This window comes from Petromyzon marinus, chromosome 35 (assembly GCF_048934315.1).
Source record: "Petromyzon marinus isolate PM22_M1 ecotype Great Lakes invasive population chromosome 35, UKy_Petmar_22M1.pri1.0, whole genome shotgun sequence".
Taxonomy (NCBI): domain Eukaryota; kingdom Metazoa; phylum Chordata; class Hyperoartia; order Petromyzontiformes; family Petromyzontidae; genus Petromyzon; species Petromyzon marinus.
Window position 1 is genome coordinate 53517 of NC_133701.1, and position 26656 is coordinate 80172.

Sequence of the window (26656 nt, forward strand, 5' to 3'; positions counted from 1 at the left end):
GTGAGCAACAGTTCGACCGGAAATTTACCATTTAACTGAGAAACGAGGGAAATTGAAACACGCAGTTATCAGTTCTTAACTTTTGCAACCGGTATTCCATTCTGAGAACGGTCACCGGTTTACCGTCATGGTTTAGCAACCCGAGTAGGGAATGAGATGACGCAAGGAGCGTACGCACGTTTTTCTGGGCGCGTGTCCAAGGGCGCCATGCACACTCTGCATGTAGACGACGTACATGTGACCAGGGCGATACATGCGCGTCTCTCCACACGCAGAGGTTGGCAGCAGAGGGTCCCTGCTGTACACCACCTCCAGATACCTCACCACCACCTGCGTCGGCATACGCGCAAGTACGGAAATCCCTCGCCAACTGCGGGGGTTACATTCCTGAAAACCGCCATGGTTGGCAAAACTGCGGTTGGCAATACTAGTTTTATATTATAAAAAAAGATAATGCCTCTCATTCAAAGTATATGTGGCCTCCTGATCCATGCTAGCCTCTATAATTATCCATGGTACCCTGTGGTAGAGGCCGACCGAAACTACATTTCTGGTTTTGGCCGAAACCGAAGCGAAAACCGAAAGTTTAACTTCACTTTCGACCAAGACCGAAACAGAAAGGTATATAACCGAAGTTACCGAACACAAGATTTATGAAATACTAGCTTTACTACCCAGCTTTGCCCGGGACTTGGATTCACCACGGCCGGCCGCCTTTGTCTCCCCAGTGGCAATGTTGACACACCACACCACTTACTCGTTTGAGACTGAGTCGACCGAGGGGAGGCCCAGGACCGGTTCAAATAATCGTCACCGGCCGTGAGCGGGAATCGAACTTGGGCCGCCGGGTTCGTAGTGCAGCGCGCGAATTGCTACGCAGTCATTGCCCCCCGCCCCCCAGGTGCGTGATGTAATTTATTGACAGCCCCAGACCATGGTTGCGGCTGTAACCTCGCTCGCAAGCTGCTGCTGATGTGTGTGTGTGTGTATGCAGCCTATCACATAGGATTGCCGATCGCCGACTGACCGGCTGATAGACTTAGCACGAGTGTTATATTCTAAAAAAAGATCTTCAGTTGATGACCGAAAGTCAATATCAGTTTCAGCCGAAACCGAAACCAGACCGAAAGTTAAAAATTTACTTTCGGCCGAAACCGAAAGTAAACCGAAACCGAAAGTATGCCGAAAGTGGCCATTTGCCAACTTTCGGCGCCGAAACCGAATTTCGGTCGGCCTCCACCCTGTGGCATCAAATGATTTATACAACAAAATAAAAACCCACCATCATGACTGCCGCTTTGAAGTCCACAGGCAATGGTGGGGGTCACCCATGTTACCAGGGCTGTCCATAGGGGGTGCAGGCCCGGAGTACATCCCACTGTGGACCCCCTGACACCTTCAAACTAAACCGTGATGTTGAAGTGTGGGGCCCGTCAAACCGTGGGGCCTGGGGCGGTCAGTCCGATTTGCTGTACCCTAGGGATGGCTCTGCATGTATGTTGAAATTGTTTTGCGCCGTATGTAGCTAACAGTGCTACACAGCTGGGTGCTGTAACAGTGCTATACAGCTGGGTGCTGGTAGCTACATGTCCTGTAACAAAGGACTGTGGAGACATTAAGTGTTGGTGGATCAAAAAAAATTCGTGAACTCTCTCTATTGTGAGTTTTGAGGTTGCCATCTCCTGGCTTGTCAGGATATGATGGCAGTAAAGTAAGTCGATTAATTTCCATCTGTATTCCATCTGTACGTAGATTGAGTGTTACCACCCCTCGCACGTGTGCATTTTCTCTGGGTACTGCGGTTTCCGGCTATGTATCAACACTCATTAATGGAGTTGGCCAAAATCTGATGTATTTAATGTTCAGTAAAGTTTTACTGCAAGACATGAGGTTGCACTCATGTAGTACAGAGCCTAGGAAGTGAGGATGTGAGGTTGGTGAGGTGAGGTACAATGGAGGCGAGGTTGGTGGAGGTGAAGTTGGTGGAGGAAAATCTGGTGGTGAGGCAAATGAGGTGTGATTGGCTGAAGGGAAATTGAACGATGGTGCCAGGTTTCTGTATTTGAAACACGTCTGTCCACACCTCTTGCAGAGCAGCATCAGCCTTCTGCAACAGCTGGTTGAGTACAGCCAGGAGCCGCCCTTTGAGAGTCACCAGCTTATCACGCTGATGCCAGGCTTCAGCCGCATTAGTACGGCACAGCACCTCCGCCTCCAACAGCTGCAAATCAATCCATGCTATTATCGTAGTGTCCTTTCAGTGCATGGCCACAAAGCAGTACATCAGCTGAACTCTACTACAAAGTAGTTGGGTAGCCATGTGATCAGTGATCCCATAGGAAGCAAGCAACTAATAAAGTGTGCATTTCAAATGCATACATTACTATTCTCAATGCAACCTAAATAAATGTGCAGGAAATACACCTTCACTTAAACGATAAAAGTATTTTTAAACATCCCATCACCCTTCTGGGATTGGGCGAAAAAATCCCATTATAATCGGTTTGTGCTTTGCTGCACTCATATAAATGTCTCCGAATAGCACAGTTGGCTATGTTAAGCGAAAAAGAAGTTCAACATACATACAGGCAGTCCCCGGGTTACGGAGGGGTTAGGTTCCCGAGAATGATCCGTAACCGGAATTTTCCATGTTGGAAACTGAACAATTTTCCCCCAAAATAAACGACAAAATCCCATAGCCGGAAATAGTTGTGCCTCCCCTACCATTTTCTCTCAGTACCACATCGCACTGTCGTCAATTTTCTATCACTACCTGTATCATATCGCTGTACATACGCTCTGCACTCGCTTGATTATTCTCTCATTTCATCGAATATCTACCCGAACACTAACTATATTTCGATTTAAAGCTTTCATAACTGCGTCGATTCATATTCACGTAGAAGGGAAATCATAAAATAATACAAACAATACAATTATCACGACGTTTCGATTGCAACACAATCATCATCACGTGTGAAACCCACAGCAAGAAAATTTGAAAAAAGTGGCGATTTTTTCTTGCTGTGGTTTTCACACCTGATGATGATTGCTTGTGTTGCAATCGAAACATCGTGATAATTTTATTGTTTATTTTTTTTACTTTATTATTTCCCTTCTACGTGACTTTACCGAAAGAACAAAGATTATGACTACCTATATTATTAAACTAATGGAACATCTACTGTATAAAATTGTTTATGAATACCAAGAAACATTTATATTGTTAATAGAAAGCAGTCACTTCCGAACGTTCATTTACCGTGAATTAGGCTAGGCCTAGACTTCACACAAACACATACAAGACAAAGACCCCTCGCATAGCCTGTAACAGACTGTTGGGGCAAGTGCTGTTAACGAGCACTTATAAAGGCCGGCACAGCACACGAGGGGGTTGGATGGCCAACACCACGCCCGACTGCCTTTGTCTCCCTCGTGGAAATTTTAGACATCGCACCAGGTACTAATTTGAAGCCGAGTCGACCTAAGGGAGGCCCCGGACCGGTTTAGGTAATCCTTAGTGGTGTTGGCCGTGAGCGGGAGTCAAACCCGGGTTGCCAGGTTCGTAGCGCAACGCGCTAATCGCTATACTATCACTCCCCACACACACATACCAAATACCCGCCATTCGCCACCAAGTCACGGTGACATCACCTTGGCGCCTGTGCCAGGCCGGAGGCACATACATACATAGTACGTACAGTAAATAACTCATGAAATAAACTTAAAATGAAGTAAACTAGCAATAGAAACATGGGAAAAAAGATAGTTCTAAGCATAGAAAAGAAACAATTACGTAATGCTACGTTTCCATGGAGCGAGGCGTAATCATCCGCAACCTCACCGCGCTGTACTATTTGCGTTTACGTAACTATCGCAAACATTTCTGCATATATATATTTTTTACATGATTTATTGAAAAATTTCTGTAAAGTCGGATTTCCATAAGTCGGGTCTTCTGTAACCCGGGGACTGCCTGCACATACATTGTTTAACTTATGAACTTAGATACGAAGGCAGCTGCCACAGTGGTATAATACAGTAAATGTTTTAAAGCAGGACATTTCAGGGCTCTTAACTGGGAAACGAGGACAAATGCACCACACGGGAACTTTGGCTGCCGTGCTGTTTGTACATTCTCACACACTAATCAGTCCGTTCGTTCCCGACTTTTGGAACCGGTAAGAGATTCTGAAAGCGGTTACTGGTTGTTGTTGAACAACCCCAAGGGGTTGTGATGCGGGGCAGAGATAGCATGTTCGTCGCTTGTTGCAGAGGTTCATGGTTAGACTCGGACAGGCCGTTCTAGTTAATACTTTTTACTTTAATACTTTTTACCATAATGATACACATCGTCTGCTTCACAGTGGACGTTAAAAGATCACCAAATGTCTTTTGAATCAAGTAGGCCACTGTGTGCTGCCTTCATTGTACAAATTTGCAGAGTTAAAAATATTACCCTAAAATTTTTTACTTGGGATTGTATACAGCAGTCATAGCCCTCTGCAGGCAAATGTTCACTTGGTGCTGAGTCAAATTGTGTCACACAGGGACAGCTGCCCATGAAGGTGCCCTTTCAAATGGTTTAAATAGTAATAATTACATTTATATAGTGCTTTTTATCAAGGATCTCAAAGCACTGTACAGGACACAGCAGCATGATGTGATGCAAGTCATTTTTTGTGTGTGCAGCGCTCAAAGACGCCCATCGTGAAAGGTGCTTTTATCAAAACCAATAATTCCACAAACCCAATTAAACATTGCGATCCTGACCTTACGCTGGGCCTCCTCGTGCACATGCTGTCTCTTGTCTGTGGTCTTGAGACTGTTTCCCAGGTTCCCTGTAGAGACCAGCGCCAGGTCCTCCTCCCTCTGCGCACGCTGCAGCTCAGCTATACGCAGGCAACTCTCGGCATTTCGCTAAGCAGACCCACGAGATGGAAGAATGACAAATTAACACAACACATATCAAGACTCGGTGTAGCCAAGAATGGGATACAAGGATATGATATGCACACAACACCTCTTGTGAATGAATACTTGTCCATGTGGTGGCATTATTGTTTACATTTATCACGGGGTTGCCACCTGGGAATTGGCATGACAGGCCTTGGGCCTATGGGCCTGTGCTCACCAACTCGGCCTGTGCTTGGGAGGAATTGATTTTTTGCCAATATCTAGTGGTATTGTGTTGAACTTTATGATAATAAATGGCACAGTTTTGATAGAACTAGGCCGACTGAAAATTGTGCTTGGGTTTGGTCAAAGTGGAAATGGTGGCACCCCTATTTATCAAAATTACTGAGCATTGGTCCAAAGGCCTGTCATGCAAAGCAGCCAGCAAATAAGGGCTGTAATAATACACACATAATAATTTACTCTTTTCTTGCATTGAGCAGTGTCATTAAGAACCTTGTAAAACGCAACAATAACAAGGAGTTCCAAAGTAGGGTGTTCATAATAAAATAATAAAATAAGTTGCCACGCCCACTCACCATAATGCAGGTCACAAAACTTATTTTACGGCTTATTCCCTCACTCTGCTCCACCTTGGAATTTCCTCCTCCCATCACCATCTTTTTTCCTACCCTCTCAATTTAAGATGTCAACCCACAAATTTGATAGTTAAAATAATTGTAATGTTGACAGTAGCAGCTTCACATTTTGGGCCTTTGGGCTTGTGGTCATCAGCTGTGTTTAAAGAATAATAATACTCACGTATTGATCCAAGCCTCTGTGCCACTGCTCATTGATCTCCTTTCTCTTCGTCTTCAGTGTAACCCGCTGGGCAGCCAGAGGCTTAAAACAGAACACACGAAAACAGATAATATCATCAGCCATGTTCAATCCACTGCTGGATAAAGACCTCCCCAAGCCACAACCTGGCCAAGCTATTACATACAATCCGTGATCTGGTTCCGTCTGTAAAAGATGTGATTCCGGACATACAGTACCCTGATGTCTACAAACTAAGTTGCCTCTGTACATTGGAGAAACCAAACGCCATGTCTCGGACCGCATTCGTGAACACAAAGCAGACCTTAAACACGGTAGGACCAACACCTCGGCCGTGGCAGATCATTGTTATAATTCAGTAGGCTCACATGACATTGACTTTTCCAAGACAGAGGTTCTTTGTAAGCAATCTGGCTACCATGAGAGATTCGTTCATGAGGCTATCCACATATACAAGCACAGAGACAATTTCAACCGAGAAGATGGATTCTGGCTTAGCAATCATTGGAAAGATTTGATAAACCATTTCAGGTCTTAATTGATTGTTCACGCTTACAGTGGCTTTCTGACAGCATACATAAAAAAACATTTCGTCTCCCCCCTCCTCTTTTCAGAACATAGATGGACTAGTCCATGTAAATAAACTGATAAATCGCTGCGCGTGGCGCTAACGTTTTTTTTTAAATAAATAAATACACCGTTTAAAAATAAATAAATTTATGCAAACCGACACACCTGAAGACGACCGTTTGTGTTATGGTCGAAACGTCGTGAGAATTTTTATTGTTTTATATATATTTTATTATTTTGTTTCCCTTCAACGTGACTTTACCGAAAGAACTAAGAATATGAATTACTGCAGTCACGAAAGCTTTAAATCAAAATTCATTTCAGGTCTTAATTGATTTTTCACGCTTACGGTGGCTTTCAGACAGCATACATTAATTTTTCGTCTCCCCCCTCCTCTTTTCAGAACATAGATGGACTAGTCCTTCTAAATAAACTGCCAAATCGCTGCACGTGGCGCTGACGTTTTTTATAAATAAAGAAACCGTTTAAAAATAAATTAATTAATGCAAACCGACACACCTGATGACGACCGTTTGTGTTATGGTCGAAACGTCGTGAGAATTTTTATTGTTTTATATATTTTATTATTTTGTTTCCCTTTCAACGTGACTTTACCGAAAGAGCTAAGAATATAACTTACACTTCTTAACAGTTTGGATGATGTCAAAAACCTGCATACATTCTGCAATCCATTTTTACACTTTCTGACTAATGTAATTCCAAGCATGAACAGAAATAACAGTCTGCTGAATAATCTCAAGTACACAGAGGCCTGCATAATACAGCCTCACGCAATACATTTACTGATCTTTTAGTTTTCATTTGTTCAAATATTTCACTTGGAAACTCATTTGCGAGGGTGTCCAGGGTATCGACTGACACACATAGCAGACACGTAATGCCACATGCACACTCATACACACGTGTACAAACAAATGACACATATATAATAGGATTAGCACAGTTGGCTACGTATAGTGTTAAAGAAGTTCAACATACATACATGCATTTTACATTATAACTTATACAGTACATGCATGTGCAGTGGCTATCATCGTGAGTCAAAACATATAGCTAAATATGTACATTATTAAATGGTGCACACCAGAACTGGAGAGAAATGTCTCATATAAAAAGTGCATAACCTGTACTTGATTCTTATTGGTGTCAACCCTAATTGTATCTTTACACGTCGACATCCGCAGCAAATATTACGAGGCATAATTTATTTGAAGTTGAAGAAAAATTCTGTAAAATCAAGGAAGTCAGGTTTTGACATTATTCTGACTTCCTGGTATCTAACTTGAAGATTCTTTATGAAGTTTCAATCAAATAATTCTATCTATTGTGAAATTTGGTTGTGAAAATTGTACTTCAACTTACCGGTGGAGGTGAAATAACAATTGGCACCTAGTTTTAAACGCTCGTACACATGCAAATATAAAGGTTGGCTCTGTTAGGTGCTGGAGGGTCTTTTGATACAAATTTGGCCAAAACATTGTGGCTTATCCCAAAAATATATTACGAATCAAAATTGTTTCACTCATTATTATAATCAGTGCAAAGGAGACACTGCGTGGCTGCCTGTGTGCGTGTTGGAACCTGCAGTAATGTGGATGTGAAGGGTTTCCCAGTGTTTCGAGTTGTATTCTCCGCAGCTTCATTCTCCTTCTTCAACACCTCTGAGAGTATGGGCACCACTGGCATCCACTGCTGCACACAACACAATCACCATCCACTGTGTGGCTCAAATGTGCTTGGAAATGCATCACAATGGCTATTGCAATTGAGTATGTTTGATTTGGCATGGACCTCATTCAATCGCAAAATTTTAAAACTATTACTACAACAAAGCCCTCCCATGTCAACAGGAATGGTTAAAGACAAGCAAAGCCTGGACAGGTTTTGACATTCAGCTTCAAGCTTGCTTCATGTCACAATATCACATAGTAAGCATTAATTCTTACAATGTGACATTCAGTCCATGTATAGTTGTGTCTCATTAATATGTAAATTGATTAATGGATACATCACTATGACCCTATTGGGAATGCAATGTTTTGTTGAAGAGTCAGGGTCACCAAGCTCTATCATTGACACAAACATAAGGTCATTATAATCTATGCATTTTAAATGGTGCTGGCTTAAATGCCTCAGCAACTCAAAGCACCACCACCAGACACAGACAATTATTAAGGTTTGTCATGTAAACAGAACAGGACAATTCGTTACTAGTGTTGTGAAGTAGTTGATGATGTCATGTCACCCTGGGGTGTAGAATGGATGATGGCTTGTCACCCGGGAATATACAAGCTGAGACGGGTGACGTCAACGGGGTCGTCGTGAGGGGCCGTGAACAGAGAGGTTAGACGTGGGGACCCAGGGTAGGGGGAAATGAGCATCAGGCTCGCGGAGCTACTTCACCCGGCCGACCGAGTTGGCTGATGCCTCGGTCGGTGCTGAGGAAAGAGCCTGAATAGCCTGGGTGGGTGCTAGGGACCTCGCAGAACCCTTTCCCTAGGGTGTTGAACGGTAGTACATAATAACTGTTAGGCGTAAGCCCCTATTTAGTTCCTAGGCGTAAGCCCCTAAATAAACTTGGTGTGAGCCTTTACCAGAAGAGACGTCTCCGTGTCGATTCTTCAACACAACACTAGTATAGTACACCGGTGCATTGGAGAATAAATCCACATTTACAATTTGAGTAGTAATTACAACTAGCATCATCAGTCAACAACCAGATTTGTGCAGAAATGCTATTTCGTTTTTAGAGGGATAAATGTGATGTCATCACTAGTGAGCCAATCAGGTGTGAAAGCCGGGGAGTAGAAATAAATGCATATAAATTATGGATTACCATGACCGGTTGGGTTATTCATATGGGAATCAACGTACATTATGCATGCACATTGTTCTTGTACATCCTGCCTTAGGTTCTGTGCATGGAAATCGCAGTACCTGTTGTTGTCTGCTCACAGTTAATCACCATTGACATATGGTAGTCTGTATAAGGCATGTAGTTAACAATGTATTACTTGATGATTTGCTTCTTTTTAATTGCTTGGTCAGTTTCAATGCTTGTGCTATTTGATTTGGTTTTGGCATTCAGTGCCATGTTGACTTTGGCATCATTGTAACCATTCAATCACAGTGCTTCTTTAACACAAATCTGGCTGTTGCCTGAAGATGCTAGTTGTAATTACTGGATATACCAGACATGGGCAAAGTACGGCCCCCAGGCCGTATACGGTCCGTTGGGCTTTTTAATCCGGCCCACCGAACTTGTCCAAATATTATTAAATTTTACCTTTCTCCTGTAATGCCCCCATTTCCCCATTAGATGGCGCACTTTGACCGGGAGTTACGACATGTTTTTGTATTGTTCATGTTCATGCAATTTGTTAAATTGCCTTGCAAATAAATGCTTTGCTACATGTTAAAGGCCAAATCCTTTCATGTAATGATTTTTACATGTCATTTATATTAGTTCACACAAACACTCCATCCATCTGTTCCTGGACCGGCCCCTCTGTCAAATTTTAGAACCCATTGTGGCCCGAAAGTCAAAAAATTTGCCCACCCCTGGGATATACTCTCCAAAATACTAGTGTGCTATACTAGTAACAAATTGGCATGTTCTGTTAACGTGGCAAACCTTACTAATTGGCTGTGTCGAGTGGTGGCGGGTTTAACGACACATTTACATTTACGTGACCTAACTCAAAAACATTTAATATGGATAATATTGGTCGCGAAAACCTACGTGTCAAAGTGCCTTGCATCACTTATCAAACAACCTGAAGAGCACCCCTTGTGGTAGCTATCCTTGTATGGCACAAGGGAACTTGGCACCTGGCCTGTATGCATGCCTTCATCTGCTAGTAAGGGGCGATGATTGCTATGTTTAAATCCAATTGAAACCTTTGCAGTTAATTTTTCTAATCTTGGCAAATTTTGACCATGATGCTGACAATGGCCTAACCTTGCAATGACCTCACGGCATCTTTCACATCCACTGTATTTTTATGGTAAAAACACACCACAGTATCAACCGCGATACTACTGAAACAAGTGGCGAATGCACCACCACTGGGCCATTTCAACACTTCTAGAATTAACACATTTTAAGCCAAATTAGATGTTCATGTGTGCTTGGGCAAAGGTACCTTGTTCATGAATACTGGACTCAATGTCTGGTTCACCATTAACAAGGTATTTGCATGTTCCACTTCTGTGAACAACAGCATTGAAAATACACGTGAAGGAGTAATGTTGTGGCTTGTGTATGCATTGAGCACATGCATAGATGTACAATGATTCACAAATACTACATTGTAAAACAGGTGTTTTTGCATTTATGGTAACTGCTCATAAAAAAGGAATAAAAACAGGTACCACATATAGAAATGTCTAGCAATATAACATTTCCATTGCTTAAATTGAGAATCGAAGGCAGCTGCCATTGAGTCATGGTCAGCACAGTGGACTTGCAATCCAGGTCCTCAGTTGAAACAATAGAGCAAATCTCTTAAATGCCCTTGCCTCTGTCAACTCAGCAGTATACATGGGTACACAGGCAATGTTTGGGGGAGATAAATCTGCATCAAAGGAAATTAATAAGTCTTGTCATTGGGGCCTACTTTGAAAAACACAAGGACAACAATACAACTTGGTTAAGATAAATAGACGTAATACATGCAGTGACAATCATAGTTACACAGAAGCTTTAGATGTTTCCTGTCAGGTGGCTCAGTGGAAGAGCGAGCAGCTAGAAATTGAAAAGTTGAGAGTTCAAATCCTGGCTGGGGGGCTGACACAGCCCACCATCACTCCAGTGTTGATAAAAAGAGGTACCACTTTGTAGTGGAGTTAACAGCGGTTGTCCAATGGATAGACTCACCCCCGCCATAGGAACGTGGGCACTCCACCACTGGCTGAAGGCTGTAAACAGGTGAAGACCACTACCTAAATGCTAATTTGAGCAGGAAATCACTTTTTTATCACTGATTTAAAAGTCTGAAATACAGAACAAAATTGGATCTGTATAATTGTGAATATGCTCTGTTCAAATTTGCAATTAGAGCCATGTGCTCGGGTTCCATTGGTCGCGATTCATGCACCCACGGGAAGAACTCTACCGAGGTTGAGTCTGCGTTCCATGTAGGCGAGAAGTCCCTTGCTATACTCAGACCAGGCCTTCAGGTACGACAGGCTGGCCTCCACGGTACCATCAAGCAGCTCCCGGTCTTGACTCTTCGCAGGTTCTGTAAGACCGCACAAACACAATATTAACTGCCGTTGTTAAATGGCAACCAGGAAACCGGTAACTGTTTTCAGTTGGTTGTCGATTCCAGTGGATTGTTAGTAAAGAATGCACTGATTGGCAAGAGCAAAGTACAAAGGACATGCAAATGGGCAACTCAAGAGAGTTCTTGGTCTACTCTTCCACACTGACCAGGCATGTTGGGGAGGACAGAGTATTCACATTTTACCCCAACCACACACGATCAGCCAATCAACTGTCGTGTGCTCATTTATACTGCTGGTGAACAGGGATATTGAAGAAACTTGCACCATTGTTTCCACTGCTGAGCTGGGAGATGGAATTTAACCTGTGATCTCTAGATTGAGTGTCCAATGTGCTCACCATTACACAACTGTGGTTCCCTTATTTTCTCAGTTATGAAGGTAAACATATTTCTCAGTTTATTGCTAAAGACATTGATGTGTGAAAAACCAGTATTACTGCATGCATAAAACCAGTAATACTGGCTTTATGCAATGTGAGTCATGCAGAATAGCATATATTAACAACCCTGATAAGAACCCACCAGATTTGTGGAAACTTTGAACAGAGGAGGTCCGGTTCTCTGAAGAAACTCCATCAAACAACAAGTTGTCTACAGACTGAGGAAGCAAAATTTTAGTCAAATGAATACTGAGTGCATTAAATTTAAACACCCGTAGAACACACTGTAGGTGCATTAACTTAAAACTTTCGTGACTGCAGGAATTCATATTCTTTGGTTCTTTTGGTAAAGTCACATAGATAGAAAAAATAATAATGAAAAAAAATATCATTTTTTCTATCTACGTGACTTTACCGAAAAAAACAAAGAATAGGTGTATTATAACATTCAAATACGAGGGCATGTGGAGCTGAGTATCCAAGGGCACAGGTACATACAACAGATACATATATAGCTTTAGAATTGCTCGTGCACATATACCCATTAACATGCACACAGCTTAATTTGCTTCAAACAGTGTTCTGGTGATAGTTATTGGGTTTAGATCTTTCATTTCTATTTATTTATTCAAATATTTCTGGCTGACTCGAGTCTGGCTTTCAGAGATGTTACTGTGCAAGCACATTCACCACACATACACGTGCATTTATATTACATTCTAATTCCATAATTTACAATGACCCCATTGTAAGGCCAGGTGGATCAGCAGCAGATTGAGTATCTCTCAATTTTAAGGTTGTAACTTTAATTACAGGTTTAGGGTTGACTCAGCCCATTCCCTCCTTCCAGGGTCAATAAAATGAGCACCACTTTGTAAGGAAGTCAACCGTGGTTGTCCTATGGATAGGCTCACCCCCACTATAGGAATGTGGAATTTCCACCACTGGCTCAGGGCTATAAACATAAATTGATTGAGCACCAACTCAATCCTCACTTGAGCAGGAAATCACTGTGACTATAGATACCTAACAACTTACAATAGCTCCAGTTCAATAGACATTTCACAGTTATGCAATGTTTCACAAAGTAAGATAATCAGCATGATAACCACACTCGTGTGCATGGTGGTACTAACCAAGCTGCGGACTTGACGAGCAGAATGTAGAGTTCTCGTGTCGACCTCTCCCATCAGGAACTCAGACATACTGATTAGGACACATAACATACGTTAATAATTTTCCACAATAATTATTGTTTGTATTGGATATGATTAGGGCAAACTAGGATACATCTAAGAGGAATCTTGCCTCTACACATCTAGCAATTCACCAGCATTGGTTCAAGTGAGCCTGTATTTGCTGATTCGTGAAAATATTTTTTTAATTATAATTATTGTGCTTATATACCTGCATATGTCTCAGGTGTACTACCTATTTACCATCTTAGATTACAAACAAATTTATAAATTAAGACCATTAACATTACATGAAAAAGTCGTTGTAGAAGATATGCTTTGCATGACACTGAGTTTCTCAGGCATTTAAGCAACACCCCATACATGTAGACCAAGCTTAGCTTAAGTGTCTCTTCAATCCTGAACGTGCATGAACCTTGGGCAGAGCTATAATGACGCGTATGATGACAAGTGAAAAGGGTCCAACTCACACACTGCTGAAAGCCATAGCCAGTCCATCTATAGCCTGCTCAAGCAATCTGTTGGAACGACTGTCTTGCTCATTTGGGCAGTGCCCTGCAACACACACAGTGCACACGTGGCATGCATAAAATAATAGGTCATAACACTTCTCTTTTTGCTTCTTCCCTCATAATACTAGTCTTTGGAATTCGCTAACATCTCCTTTCCCAAGCACTTATAATGTTGCTCAATTCAACTTTTATCGTGCTGTTTGTTGTTGGCAATTTGAAGTTTTGGGCCTTTGGGCTTGTGTTAAGCAACTGAATTTACAAAGACATGTAAAACTATTTAATGCACAGTAGATCGAATAATGTATCATGTTAAACACAGAAATTAATGACAGTAAATCCTTAATATTTGTGGGTTTTTAAATTGGAGTTTTATATATTCCTGACACATTAATTGCAGTGCTATTTGAAATTCATGGGGATTGTTTTAAATATTTTTGGCCGTTGCTTGTTACTACCCGACAATAACTACTGAACAGGCATGTCTCGCTTACTAAGCGAGATACGTTCAACGAAAATTGCTCAGTAAACGAAAATTCGTTAACAGTTTTTCCAACGACTCCCATGTTAAAAGCTGAGCAACGTTTCAGCCCCAAAATGTTACACTCTTGAACAACATTTTTAAGTGAGAAAAACACATAATTTCAAAAGAAAAGAATCAAATATAAAATGTAACACTTACCACACATGAATAACCACGGTACTTGCAGGTGCCTGGCATGTTGTTTTAAGGGTAGATGTTTGTGGGTCAAGGGAACAGCAGGGACCATGCAGGACCACTTGTTCAAATATCCCTCGCCAATTATGTTAGCCGTGACTCGGAATCGAACCAGGGTAGCTGGGTTTATAGCCACATTGCGGGGATGCGAGATGGAGCGCGACTTCCTATCCTGTACTATAGTGTGGCATGTTTACCGCACTCTTTACAAGCAAGTGTTTGCCTTTACATTTTTTTTAATCACACTGTATATTTCTTTATATTTGCACTTTTAAATGTTTACAATCACCATTATTAAAGGCAAGTTAAATAACACAATATTATACAATATATGTATTCAATAATACATATACAGTTTATATATTATGTTTAAGCGTAATGTTTATTCCCCTTAGTTATTTTTTCCTGCTTAGCTTTAAGTATTAATATTCGCGGATTTAACATTTGCGCCATTTTCCAGGAACATATCCCCGCAAATAAAGGTTTTACTGTATAAGCTAATCCAAGTTAGTTGTTTCTTATGCTCAAATGACAACTGAGGCCTTTATAATCTGTTCACATCCCTGAGCCAATTGTGGATATTCCACATTCCTATGATGGAGGCAAGTTAATTCACAAAACAACCACTCTTGATTTTTTTATAGAGTGAAAATCATTTTGTCGACCCCAAAGGCATGATGGGCCGAGTCAACCCCCAGCCAGGATTTAAATTCGCAATCTTCTGATTGTGAGCCACACGCTCTACAAATGAGTCACCGCGTGGATGGATAAGCAAATTCAGATATACGATGAAGACAGTGTCAGGCACATAGTGCACGGAATGGCATTTATAAACAGATGCCACTGAGCGGACCTTTCACTGTGGCGATGAGGCTGCCAATGGCTGTGAGCAGCCCCACTGAATGCAGGGCAGGGTATCTCTTGAGCACCGGCTTGAGCACAGACAGTACATCGCCCAGCTGTCTGTAAACTCTCCCACCACCATCAAGATCTGGGCCAACACCTAAGGGGGGTAGTTTAAATCAAATCGAAGGACTTTCAGTAACAATTAAAAAGGTTATCAAAACCACTATGTTGTTATGTTTTGCACACAATGCACAACTCTTTTTTTATATAAGAACCAGCGGTGTGTTTGATTAAATATGTATATATTCATCTTCTTTGGTTCTTTCGGTAAAGTCACGTCTCATTCTACGTGATTTCATCTTCTTTGGTTCTTTCGGTAAAGTCACGTCGAATGAGAATAAAATAATAAATTGAAAAAATAAAATAACACAATAATAATAATATTAATAATAATATTGTGTTATTTTATTTTATCAATTTATTATTTTATTCTCATTCTACGTGATTTTACCGAAAGAACCAAAGAAGATGAATCATTGCAGTCACGAAAGCTTTAAATCAAAAAATGTATATATTCATGAATGCATTTGAGAGCGAGTGTGATATTAATTCTTAAAAAGCATACTGTAGAATTTATAGATTTTAAATATTTGCATACATGCCATTAAGTGTTTGTACATATCGCTCAACACCTTTAAAGCCTTACAAAACACCAGAGATAACGGTGAGAGATCAGTTTGGCTTCAGCTTATATTGATTAGTTAGAAAGCTAGAATTTCAAGCGTGCAGATTAGAGTGGATGCCAAATGGTGGTGGCTTGACAAGTAGTCCACTATGCCAGACACGATCAAATGCTTTAAAACCACTATCCTACATGTAGTTATAAAAGGTAGGGTATGACACTGATCAGGTGGGGTGCGAAACTGACCAGGGCAGAGGGCAGCTTGGCGCAGGCGTGCCAGCGTGTCAGAGAGCTGCCTTGCCTCGTGAGTCAGCTGCAGGATTTCCTCAGGCTCCAAGCCGGGCCCGTCCAGCCCAGCGCTGGCTTCGTCAAGAGAGCACATTGAGACGCTCTTGCTCAATCCCTGCTGCCCCAAAGACAAAATCATAGAGGGGAAAACCTATTCTCAGAGGGTGGGTGATCAGCACCACGCCTGACCGCCTTTGTCTCCCCAATGCTGATCTTTACGTATGGTACAAAATACTAATTTAAGGGTGTATCGACCTACGGAAGGCCCAGAACAGATTCAAATAATCGCCACCCACACGCTTCAGAACACTCAAACTAGCCTCATCTCTCTTTATCACGAGCGTCACATCTTGCCAAACTGGGTTTGGTTGACAGCGTTCAATAGGAAAACGGAAGGTGATGCAGTCAGGTTTTGAGATGAGTCAGCTTTTCTAAAACTCATCTGTAGCTTGTATACAGTGACGACAATGTAAAAGATGCAAGAGATTTGTAATTGTCAGCAATGGTCAATCCACTGCTGAATGAAGACCTCCCCAAACTGCCTCCATCTTTCACGATCCTACGATGTAATAATCCACCCAGCACCCATGCACGAACTGATCTCCGCCCTGGTAGATACCCGGTTAAAGTTACCGGCCAGTACTTGATTAGTTAAATATTCCTCTGTTATCGGTCTAGTTCAGCGTGACAAAAGCATGGCAGCTCTAACTGTTGCTAAGGTACAGCAGTGAACGGTTTCCGGCAGGCTCTGTAAAACCAAGAGCCACTGACCTCCCGTGCCGACGATGCCCCCACAGACGACAAGTGCAGACGATGATCAGCACCGCCAGGAAGCCTGGAGCCACGGTGATTTCTGGGGCCGCCATGCTGGGGTAGAGTATAGGTGTCCATCCCTCACAGCTCCCAAGTGACCTCCACAAAACACCAACAACACAGCACTCACATAGGCCAACAAAACCATTGGCATATCCATATATTGTATACATGTTATCCACATTCAGACATAAACACCACATCCATTTATTTTAAAAGTGTATATTTAAATAAACATTCATATACAGCGCAGCACATAACACAAAATAACTATTCATTACGAAGAGCAAAATAATAAAATATGCCTCCTTCACATATCCATAAACAGTAACAATAAAATATCATTTTGTAACAACCCATTTGCAAGTGCATTCATTGATAAGCAACAGTTCAAAACTGTTCAAAACAGTACACGCAGACTGGCAACGTCTCGGCATTCAGTCTCGCCAGCAGTCAGGCTCCTTGAACCAATGCTGGTTAACTTTCAGATGTTTAGAGGCAAGGACCCTCTGTTAAATATAGGTCCTCATTCTGTTTAGACAAAAATAAAACGTTCATATGTATTTAATGAGCTTTGAATGAATCCTATGTTCACCTGGTTCTTTGTGATGACTCACTGCTCACCTGGTACTCACTGCTCACCTGGTACTCAAGTACTCACTGCTCACCTGGTACTCAAGTACTCACTGCTCACCTGGTACTCAAGTACTCACTGCTCACCTGGTACTCCGTGATGAGTCAGTGTTCACCTGGTGCTGCTCACCTGGTGCTCAGGGCTCACCTGGTACTCCGTGATGGCTCAGTGTCCACCTGGTACTCAGTGTTCACCTGGTACTCAGTGTTCACCTGGTACTCAGGGCTCACCTGGTACTCAGTGTTCACCTGGTACTCAGGGCTCACCTAATACTCAGGGCTCACCTAATACTCAGGGCTCACCTGACGAGTCGGTTCTCACCACGACCCCGTCTAAGTTTGCGCCGCCATTGTCTCAGGGGAGCCGCCCGGGGAATCAATAAAGTTATTGTCAAGCGGCAGGGAATTGTTATCAATAAAGTTATTTTAAGTCCCTCCCAGGACGAAACATCGGTTGTCTATAAAGTTATATTCAAGACCATCCTCGGTTGCTAAGTTACCAATCTGTAATAAAGTTATATTCAAGCTCCCTTTCCAGATAGGATGTTATAAAGTAAGTTCCTGTCGCGATGGAATTTCCATTACACGATATGACGAGGATCGCTAGAAAGTATTCCTTTCTCATAGAATCAGAATCTTTTATGTAGCCTGGAGGAATCCAATAATCAATGACGCTTTTTTTCACTCATGTCCATTCGGGGGGAGGTCAGCAAGTTAGAATAACAAACAAATATAACAGATGATAAGATATTCTTGGTTCTTTCGGTAAAGTCACGTAGAAGGGATACAATAAAATAATAAATATATAAAACAATAAAATTCTCACATTTCGACTGCAACACAAGCAATCGTCATCAGGTGTGAAACCCACAGCAAGAAATTTTGAACAAAGTGGCGGTGTTTGTTTTAACGTTAGCACCACGGAGAGCGATTTGGCAGTTTATTCACATGGACGAGTCCATCTATGTTCAGAAAAAAGGAGGGGGGAGACGAAAATAATGGATGATAAGAGTGAAAAGTAGAGAAAATTTAAGCCAGTCACAAAAAATACGTAAATAAAAAATACATCAAGTATATAAGTACACATTTCATAAGTACATACATTCCTGCCGATGTTTAAACAATGAATGCAAGCTCTTTCGGTAAAGTCACGCAGGTAGAAAAAAGAATATATCACGAAGGTTCGATCGCAACACAAGCAACCGTCATCAGGTGTAAAACAAACAGCAGGACCACTGCTGACGTAGGAGAAAGAGCTGCTGCAACAAGAGTTTATATAGGATTTTTGGTGGGCCCAACCCAAGGGTAAGTGAGCGGAGCTAGAGAAGGAATTTGTACATAAATCTTGATTTGAAGCTGTAAATGTGAGACGGCCCAGCCACCGGAGGTGTGCCAATGAGAAGATTAATCATGTCAATGTCAGAGAGCCGAGCAACAGGAACAAAAAAAACCCCTAAGAGCAAGAGGTACACATGATGAGAGGGAAATAACAGCTGACATAGGCAAGTAGGATGGAAACATCACAGTTAAGACTTTACTGGGTTAATAACGTCCTTCCAATGATTGCTCAGTTTGTACCCATCTCGGTTGAAGTTGTGTCTGTGTTTATATATCTGGATGGCTTCATGAACAAATCTTTGATGAAAGCCAGTGGGTTTGCAGAGTACAGTATATTTTTTCAAGTAGTGGTATCCAAAACTTTCGCAGCATCTTAAATTACCCTTTTCACACCATCAATATGTAAACTCCCCCTCTCCCCCTCGCCGGTCTGCACATGTTCACCCCCTCTACACCGTTCATCATGCTAAGTCCGCCAATTAAATGCTAATTTTTATGCTAATTCCTTTGTCAAGTCGCGGTCTGAGCTTGGCTGTGTTCGCTCCAGCGCTGTCCTCGAGACAGTCTCGTCCCTTCACCTGATGAAGGCCACTTGTGTTGTGGCCGAAACGTCGTGAGAATTTGATTATTTTACTTTATTAATTTATTATTTTATTCTCATTCTACGTGACTTTACCGAAAGAACCAAAGAAGATAATTAGCATGTTTTACCTTTCCGCGTTTCCCTCGTCCACCGCTAGGAAACGCGGATTTAAGTTATCTGCAAATCCGCGATTATCTCTGCCGCTTCGATATTCTCTCCACGCCTCGGTGATTCTCCGCGAAGTTCCATAGATTATCTCGGCGGCTCCGAGATCCTCTGTGCAGCTCGACGATTCAATTTGTCGCTCGGCCTTTCCCTCTTCACCCCGAATGCCACTGGCTGTGGGATCTGGCCCCCGCGCAGCGCATTAACACCCGCAGCATGGACAACATCAACACCCCCCCAACCCCATCATCCGCTGCATCAACACAATCGTCATTCACCTCGTCAAGGAGCATGAACCGTCACGCAAACTCCGGTCATCCTCGCAGCGGCTTTTAGCCAACCATCGAACAAAGACGGCACTGCGCAGCGCACTTTCAAGAAGCAACTGGAACTGTGCACTTTTACATCTAAATTGAAAACTAATTTCTTTATAACTGATTTGTTTTTCTTTCCCCTGCTCCTCCGATTAGCACGGTTGGCGACGTATGGTGCAAAAGAAGTTCAACATACAGTACTACGTACGTACCTCCTCCGACCCCTTGATCGCAGACAAAACACTTGCGTATTAAAGTCAAAGCAATGTTTTATTTGTTTGTGTATTACAGCGTCTAACCCGTTTCAATCAGTTTTGAAGTTACAGCAAATCTTAACATTAACGACTGAAAACACGAAATAATTGTGCAAATACTAAGTCAATTGACAAAAGTTGCCGTTATGGCAACATCTAAGACACCGAAGCCAATTTTAGCACGAAAGATTTAAAACGGCCGAGGCAAATAGCCCCAAGACAGTGAGTACGCGACGTGAATTTGGAATATTGTCTATACAGTATTCGAGAATATAACATGTTAAATGAAACTTTACTATCATAGCAATCAAACCAAAAATAATGTGCAGATAACATCATTTAGTAAAGATTATGTATATAATTATTTTTAATACGGTCTACACAAGCGCGAGCAACAGTGTAATGCGCCATCTCATAAAATCTAAATCTTTTACATCTTATAGTTGGGTTGAAGCAAGCCTGACTGCTGCTGAAACACCGAATGTCAAAACCGGTAGATAATTGTCTTGTGGTAAAGCAATGCAGCTAACAAAATTCACTCCCAGAAAAAGGCTGTGGCGCCAATGGATGTGTAAAAAAAACATTGCGGAGATATGCAGAAGCGAATTTGGTTGCATATTTAATTGGCATTCTTTGTTTGGCTTAAGATCTTAACAGATTATAGCAATCATTTAAATGTGCGTTGATAGTTATGATCTTGAAACTAAACAGGAAAGATCCCAGTGTAAAACAGAGTTCACTGAATCTAGAAAATGAACACCAACAGGGACCATATGTGAAAAAGTTACCGATGATCGTCTTTAGCCATGAACTGGTTCAACGTGAATTTACCCTCAACGGTTAGACAGTGCAGCAGACGTAAAGTATCTGTTTTGCAGTGCCTACGAGATTCACAGGTAACGGCACCCACATAGAACCCAACATTTTGGATCTTGAGAAAATGTACTAGTGTCGGCTTTAGGCCAAGCGGGGCCATTCCAAGTCTCTCGTCGCCTGCCATACACTGCTTATATGGCACTTTGTGGTATTTCCTGTACTCAAACCTAAAAACAGGTTTTATGACATTCCTTCAATTACTTCAAACATAGTCTAACATTCAAAGTGATTTCCCTTTCAAATAAGAATTGCGGCGGTGCTCATCTCGTTTACAACCCTGAGCGATTGGTAGAAAAATCCACATTCCTAGAGAGGGGAGGGTGGGTGAGTCGGTTTAATAGACAATGTTAACATCCTCTTTGGTTCTATTCGGTAAAGTCACGTAAAAGTATAAAACAACAAAAAAATTCTCGACGTTTCGGCCACAACACAAGTGGCCTTCATCAGGTGAAGGGACCAGACTGTCTCGAGGACAGCGCTCACAGCTAAGCTCAGACCGCGACCTTTAAGCTTGTGAGAGGAATTAAGGTGCATTGACAAAGGAATTAGCATAAAAATTATCATTTAATTGGCGGACTTAACATGATGAACGGTGTAGAGGGGGTGAACATATGCAGACTGGCGAAGGGGGGAGGGGGAGTTTACATATTGATGGTGTGAAAAGGGAATTTAAGCAGCTGCGAAAGTTTGGGATGCCACTACTTGAAAAAATATACTGTACCATTGAAAATTAGTTTAATGTTTGGTTCGATTTAGAACATCTTTCCAATGGTTGCTTAATTTGAAACCATCTTCTCGGTTGAAATTGTGTCTGTGTTTGTAAATTTGAATTGCCTCGTGAACAAATCTCTGATAAAAACCCGTGGGTTTGCAAAGAACCTTGGTATCGGAGAAAATTATATCGTGATCACCCACAGCGTTGTAACAGTGACTTTAGTGTTTTATACTTTTACGTGACTTTACCGAATAGAACCAAAGAGTATGGATCCTTGCATTCACGAAAGCTTCAAATCTAGAAATGTTGACATCCCCACAAAGTGGTACTTATTTTATCGACTTCAGAGGAAGGGATTATAGGTCAAATCAACGCCCATCCAAGATTTGAACTCACAACTATCCGATGTGACCCACTCGCTCTACAGCTGAGCCACCTCAAAACTGGAAGTGACACTACAGAGTATCATCAAAGAGGACCGATGGAAAGTATATCCATGCAGGGGGAGATGAGAGGATAGCAGTCATTACTTGGTAAGTGTAATGCGAATGTCAAAGAAAAATAAAATACAGAATCTTAGAACTGTTTCATCAGATCCCATATACAGTACCCATTTAGTGACAAAAAGCAAGGGAGTGCAATTAGTATATTTCCTAACTGGTATTATGCATGCTACATTTCCACAGGTGTTTACTCCATTGTGAGTGGTCCAAATAAATCAAACATTGCAGCCAGTGGTCTGCATTCCTGTCCATAACACATACATTTCATAATGTAAGTTTAGTAAATTATACCTTTGACCTTCCCATAGGAATGTGTAATTACTACCACTGGCTCAAGGGTGTAAACAAAAGATGACAACTGACGCAAGGCTCATTTTAGCAGCAAATCACTGTCTTTTACTAAACTGTACTTACATAAACGATATTACCTCACCCCATTCTTGTGAAATGAATTATCATCGTTGAGTACAATGGGTCTTATTCATCATCTGCTTCACCTGGGAAGCATTCATGCGACAGCATTTAGATAAACGAAAGTCGGGTTTGTCCATCTTTGCGGCCAGGCACTCGTACATAAAATAGTTTTTTCAGTTTTTGTGCATCATCCTTTATGTCCAAGCATGAATCTAAATAAAAAATGACAAAAAAATACAGCAAGTCACAATTAATAACAAGTGGGCATGTTTAGTTATATTGTATATATACAGGCAGTCCTCAATTTACGAACACCCGACTTATAAACATCTGCACTTACGAATTAACTTCGATATTTTTCTTTAACATAGCCTTGCAAACGCGAACTCGCTCTTGTGAATTGAACCGCAGAACTATTTTGTTAAGCAGAGCGGTCCACCGCGAAATGTAATGATTCAAAGCAACCCGCTAGGAGTGAGTGTTGGTGTGTGTGTGAAAGTGAGTGTGCCCTCGTATGTGTTTGGGGAGCAGTGGTAAACGATTAGCGCGCTGTATTACCAAGACGGTTACCCGAGTTCGATTCCTACTCACGACCAACACAAGTGACGATTATCTGAATGGGTCCTGGACCTGCCCTAGGTCGACTCAGCATAAAACGAGTATCTGGTGCGGTGTATAAACATCGTCACTGGGGAATCGAAGGCGGTTAGGCGTGGTGCTGGCCATCTACCCCCTCGTGGACTGTGCCGGCTTTCATAGTCGCTGCTCGCTAACACCACTTGGCCCCACAGCCTGTTAAGGCTATATACGGGATTTTTGTAGGAATAGGTTTTACCCTTTTAACTGGCACAAAAACTGACACCTTTATTCAAGGCATCATGTTTGCAATAACCACAACACAAGCAGTCAAAATGCAAACAAAAAAGACAACTCTGATAATAATATGCACTGTCCTTCAATTTGATTGGTCCACACCCGAGACAGCTTTTCTTAGAGCCTAGTCTCCACTGCTGTTGGACCAGAAGACGCCAAAAGGCGTACCAAGACCTCCTTTGCCAGAAACAAGATATAGGAATAGGTTTTACCCTATGTACAATTGTGGCGACTCAATTTCTACCCTTTCTGACAAGCAAGCCAGTATCAGGACTGACGGTACGTGAAAAGAAAGCTGACTTTTTTCTATTTGTTACTTTATTTAGTTTTATTGTACTATACAGTATTACAGTATTGCATGCAAATGCACAATAATTATTTGAGTTTAACAATGCTTTCCTTTTTTGTTGAACCGTAACACATTTTATAACACTGACCATATGTGCATTTAAATACAGTACATTATTACGTTATGACTTACAAACCATTCGATTTATGAACGGGTCTCAGGAACAGAACCAGTTCGTAAGTTGAAGACTGGAATTGACAAAGTTCAGAATTTTACTCAGATATATATTATTCATCAGCCAAAACAAGTTAAATATTTATACATGAATTGCTTTACCTGACATTAAAACAGGCCCAAATAAAAATGTGTCTTCCTCTTGATGAGTGTGGTGAAAACTTGAGGTTTCAAATGGAGGTGAGTTTAAATGCATAAAGTCATCATCTTGTTCCATTCTTTTGACTGGCTGGTACTTCATACATATTTCATTGAAAAGCTGTGGGAATGTTTGAAAATTTAAGTAACAGGCATCAAATTTTGATGGAAAGCTTTCGTGACTGCAGGGATTCATATTCTTGGTTCTTTCGGTAAAGTCACGTAGAAAGGAAACAATAAAATAATAAAAATATAAAACAATAAAATTCTCACATTGTTTTATATTTTTATCATTTTATTGTTTCCCTTCTACGTGACTTTACCGAAAGAACCAAGACTATAACAGGCATCAGTATAGACAATTGCGTACTGCTCTCTTTATATATATGAAAGTAAAAAAAACATGGCAAAACAATAATTAAAAATTTTGTCAATCCACTCTTGGATGAAGGCCTCCCCATGCCCTCTTAGTCATGGAGCTTATTTGACCATACCTCACCACGCTGCTAAGTATGGATTGCGAAAGGGGGCCCCAAGCCAGGTTCAGATATTACTTGCCACAGGTTTTAGCCATGGCCGAAAATCAAACTCGGGTCGCCAGGTTAACAGTGCAGTATGTTAACCACCGCACCACTGCTCAGTACAAATTAATGCCAGTGTTTATTTCTATACATAATTTAGCACGTTATTGAGTGATTGGGCCAGGAAGTAAAAAAAGGTTTAAATGTAAAAAAGACAGAGCCAGTCTGCATGCGAATGTCGATTTCATAGTTAATACTGCAAAGAGATGGTCATGCTACTACAGACAAACCGATACAAGTGGTAAAAGAGGAACTTGTTGATTACAAACATGAGCAAGCTCGAGACAATTATTGTTTTAAAAAAGGCGGTTTCGGCAGGACACAGCGTAACTTTACCTTCAAGACCTTTGTTGGCACTTGGGGTAAAAGGTTGCATAATGTTGGCAGTGACAATGACAGGATTTGCTGGAGTGAATCTAATTTTTGTAACATCAGTTGTGCTACGAATGCATTAATACAAGGAAATCCGAGCAAAAATTGCTCCTCCTATAAATGGAAGAAAAATCGTGTTTTGTATTTAAAACACAGATGACAATAATTACACTGGGTTCGTGAACAATAAATGTTAACCTGTCTATATATCTCTTATTGTTAAAATAAAAACATTGCAAAAAACGTCAGCAGAAAGTCGAGAACATTGAGCATCCAAAACAGCAAGTGTCACAACTAAATGAATGTAAATCCTTGCAGAGCAGTTTTCAGCAGAAGGCTACTCCATTAGTATATGGAATAGTAAACAAAAACCTGATTTATTTTGTTATATAAGGAGTTCATCATGGCCACCACCACGACATCCATCAGAGGCATTTTACATTGATAGATAACATCACACGGGAGAACAGACATCCAGAACACCTCATTCGAGACCGAAACATCACATCTGGCTTTGACATTCCTCGAAGACACTGGTGTAACCATCAACTGCATCAGAACATCAACAGGCTGATGCACACATCTTCTCCATTGATATTTAAAGACAAGCCACAGTAGTGCGACTGGCCATGCAACCCAAACTATGGACAATACAGTATGGTAAACCAATGCAGTTGGCGCTCCTTCAATAGAGAAATAGTAAAACCACACGAACTCTCTCTTGGAAGCCGTCTCATGGCTAGCAGACGTTTACATTGGCATTTAGCTCCTGAACATATTGCATATATAAAAAAATATCACACCGGCCAGTCCCTTGTTCTACCCCATACCCCTCCGAAAAGACCACTCAACCAAACGTGCGTGATTTATACTCTGCAGATGCGCTCTGTAGAGTATTGCTGAAGAGTCCAGGCATACAGTTAACATCAAGCCTTGACTGTGGTAGTATTGTGGCACATTTTGGTAACTAATTTCAAGGGCTGCTTGGTAATCCATGATTGTGGATCAGCACTCACAAAGAAATTACAATGTCAGTAGCATTCAAATAGGCAAGTATGCACTGGGGCTGCATTGTACTTCATATAGATGTAGATATGCATGAAGTTAGCTTACCTTTGAAACCAGGGGCTTCAGAAAAGGCCTAATAATACAGTGGTCAAGGTCCCAACCCTTGCTGCTGAAGAGTGTCACATCCCCAATCGCCCTTATTGCTTCTACTGTTTCTTGAATGCTTCCAGTTTGAAGAATCTACATCAATGCAATACAAAAGTTAGATTCTAAGCTTTCGTGATTGCAGGAATTACTCTTTGGTTCTTTCGGTAAAGTC

General features: G+C 41.5%; 2 protein-coding genes across 14 annotated transcripts in view; both read right to left on the bottom strand.

Annotated features, from left to right (window-relative positions):
* The window catches only part of LOC116948766 (rho GTPase-activating protein 45-like), a 41364-nt gene extending 21525 nt beyond the window's left edge, over positions 1 to 19839 (bottom strand). Inside the window, exons 1-14 of one of the 6 annotated variants that reach the window (XM_032965815.2) lie at positions 19730 to 19839; positions 17006 to 17146; positions 16193 to 16352; positions 15272 to 15421; positions 13662 to 13746; positions 13132 to 13201; positions 12138 to 12213; positions 11445 to 11570; positions 10473 to 10537; positions 7909 to 8019; positions 5719 to 5799; positions 4774 to 4920; positions 2084 to 2221; positions 179 to 330 (exon numbers count right to left, since the gene is read on the bottom strand). In XM_032965815.2, coding sequence (XP_032821706.2) covers positions 179 to 330; positions 2084 to 2221; positions 4774 to 4920; positions 5719 to 5799; positions 7909 to 8019; positions 10473 to 10537; positions 11445 to 11570; positions 12138 to 12213; positions 13132 to 13201; positions 13662 to 13746; positions 15272 to 15421; positions 16193 to 16352; positions 17006 to 17125 — 1481 coding nt within the window. In that variant the 5' untranslated portion in view covers positions 17126 to 17146; positions 19730 to 19839. The other 5 variants (XM_032965811.2, XM_076071763.1, XM_032965814.2 and 2 more) reach the window with 5 other exon arrangements.
* A 492-nt stretch (positions 19840 to 20331) lies between these two features.
* Positions 20332 to 26656, bottom strand: part of SHOC1 (shortage in chiasmata 1) — a 55642-nt gene continuing 49317 nt past the window's right edge. For 6 of the 8 annotated variants that reach the window (XM_076071765.1, XM_076071769.1, XM_076071768.1 and 3 more), the window contains 4 exons: positions 26443 to 26577; positions 25294 to 25443; positions 24341 to 24497; positions 20332 to 23054 (listed from right to left, as the gene is read on the bottom strand). In XM_076071765.1, coding sequence (XP_075927880.1) covers positions 22951 to 23054; positions 24341 to 24497; positions 25294 to 25443; positions 26443 to 26577 — 546 coding nt within the window. In that variant the 3' untranslated portion in view covers positions 20332 to 22950. Of the gene's footprint in view, positions 23055 to 24340; positions 24498 to 25293; positions 25444 to 26442; positions 26578 to 26656 lie in introns of those variants that run through there. The other 2 variants (XM_076071767.1, XR_012945945.1) reach the window with 2 other exon arrangements.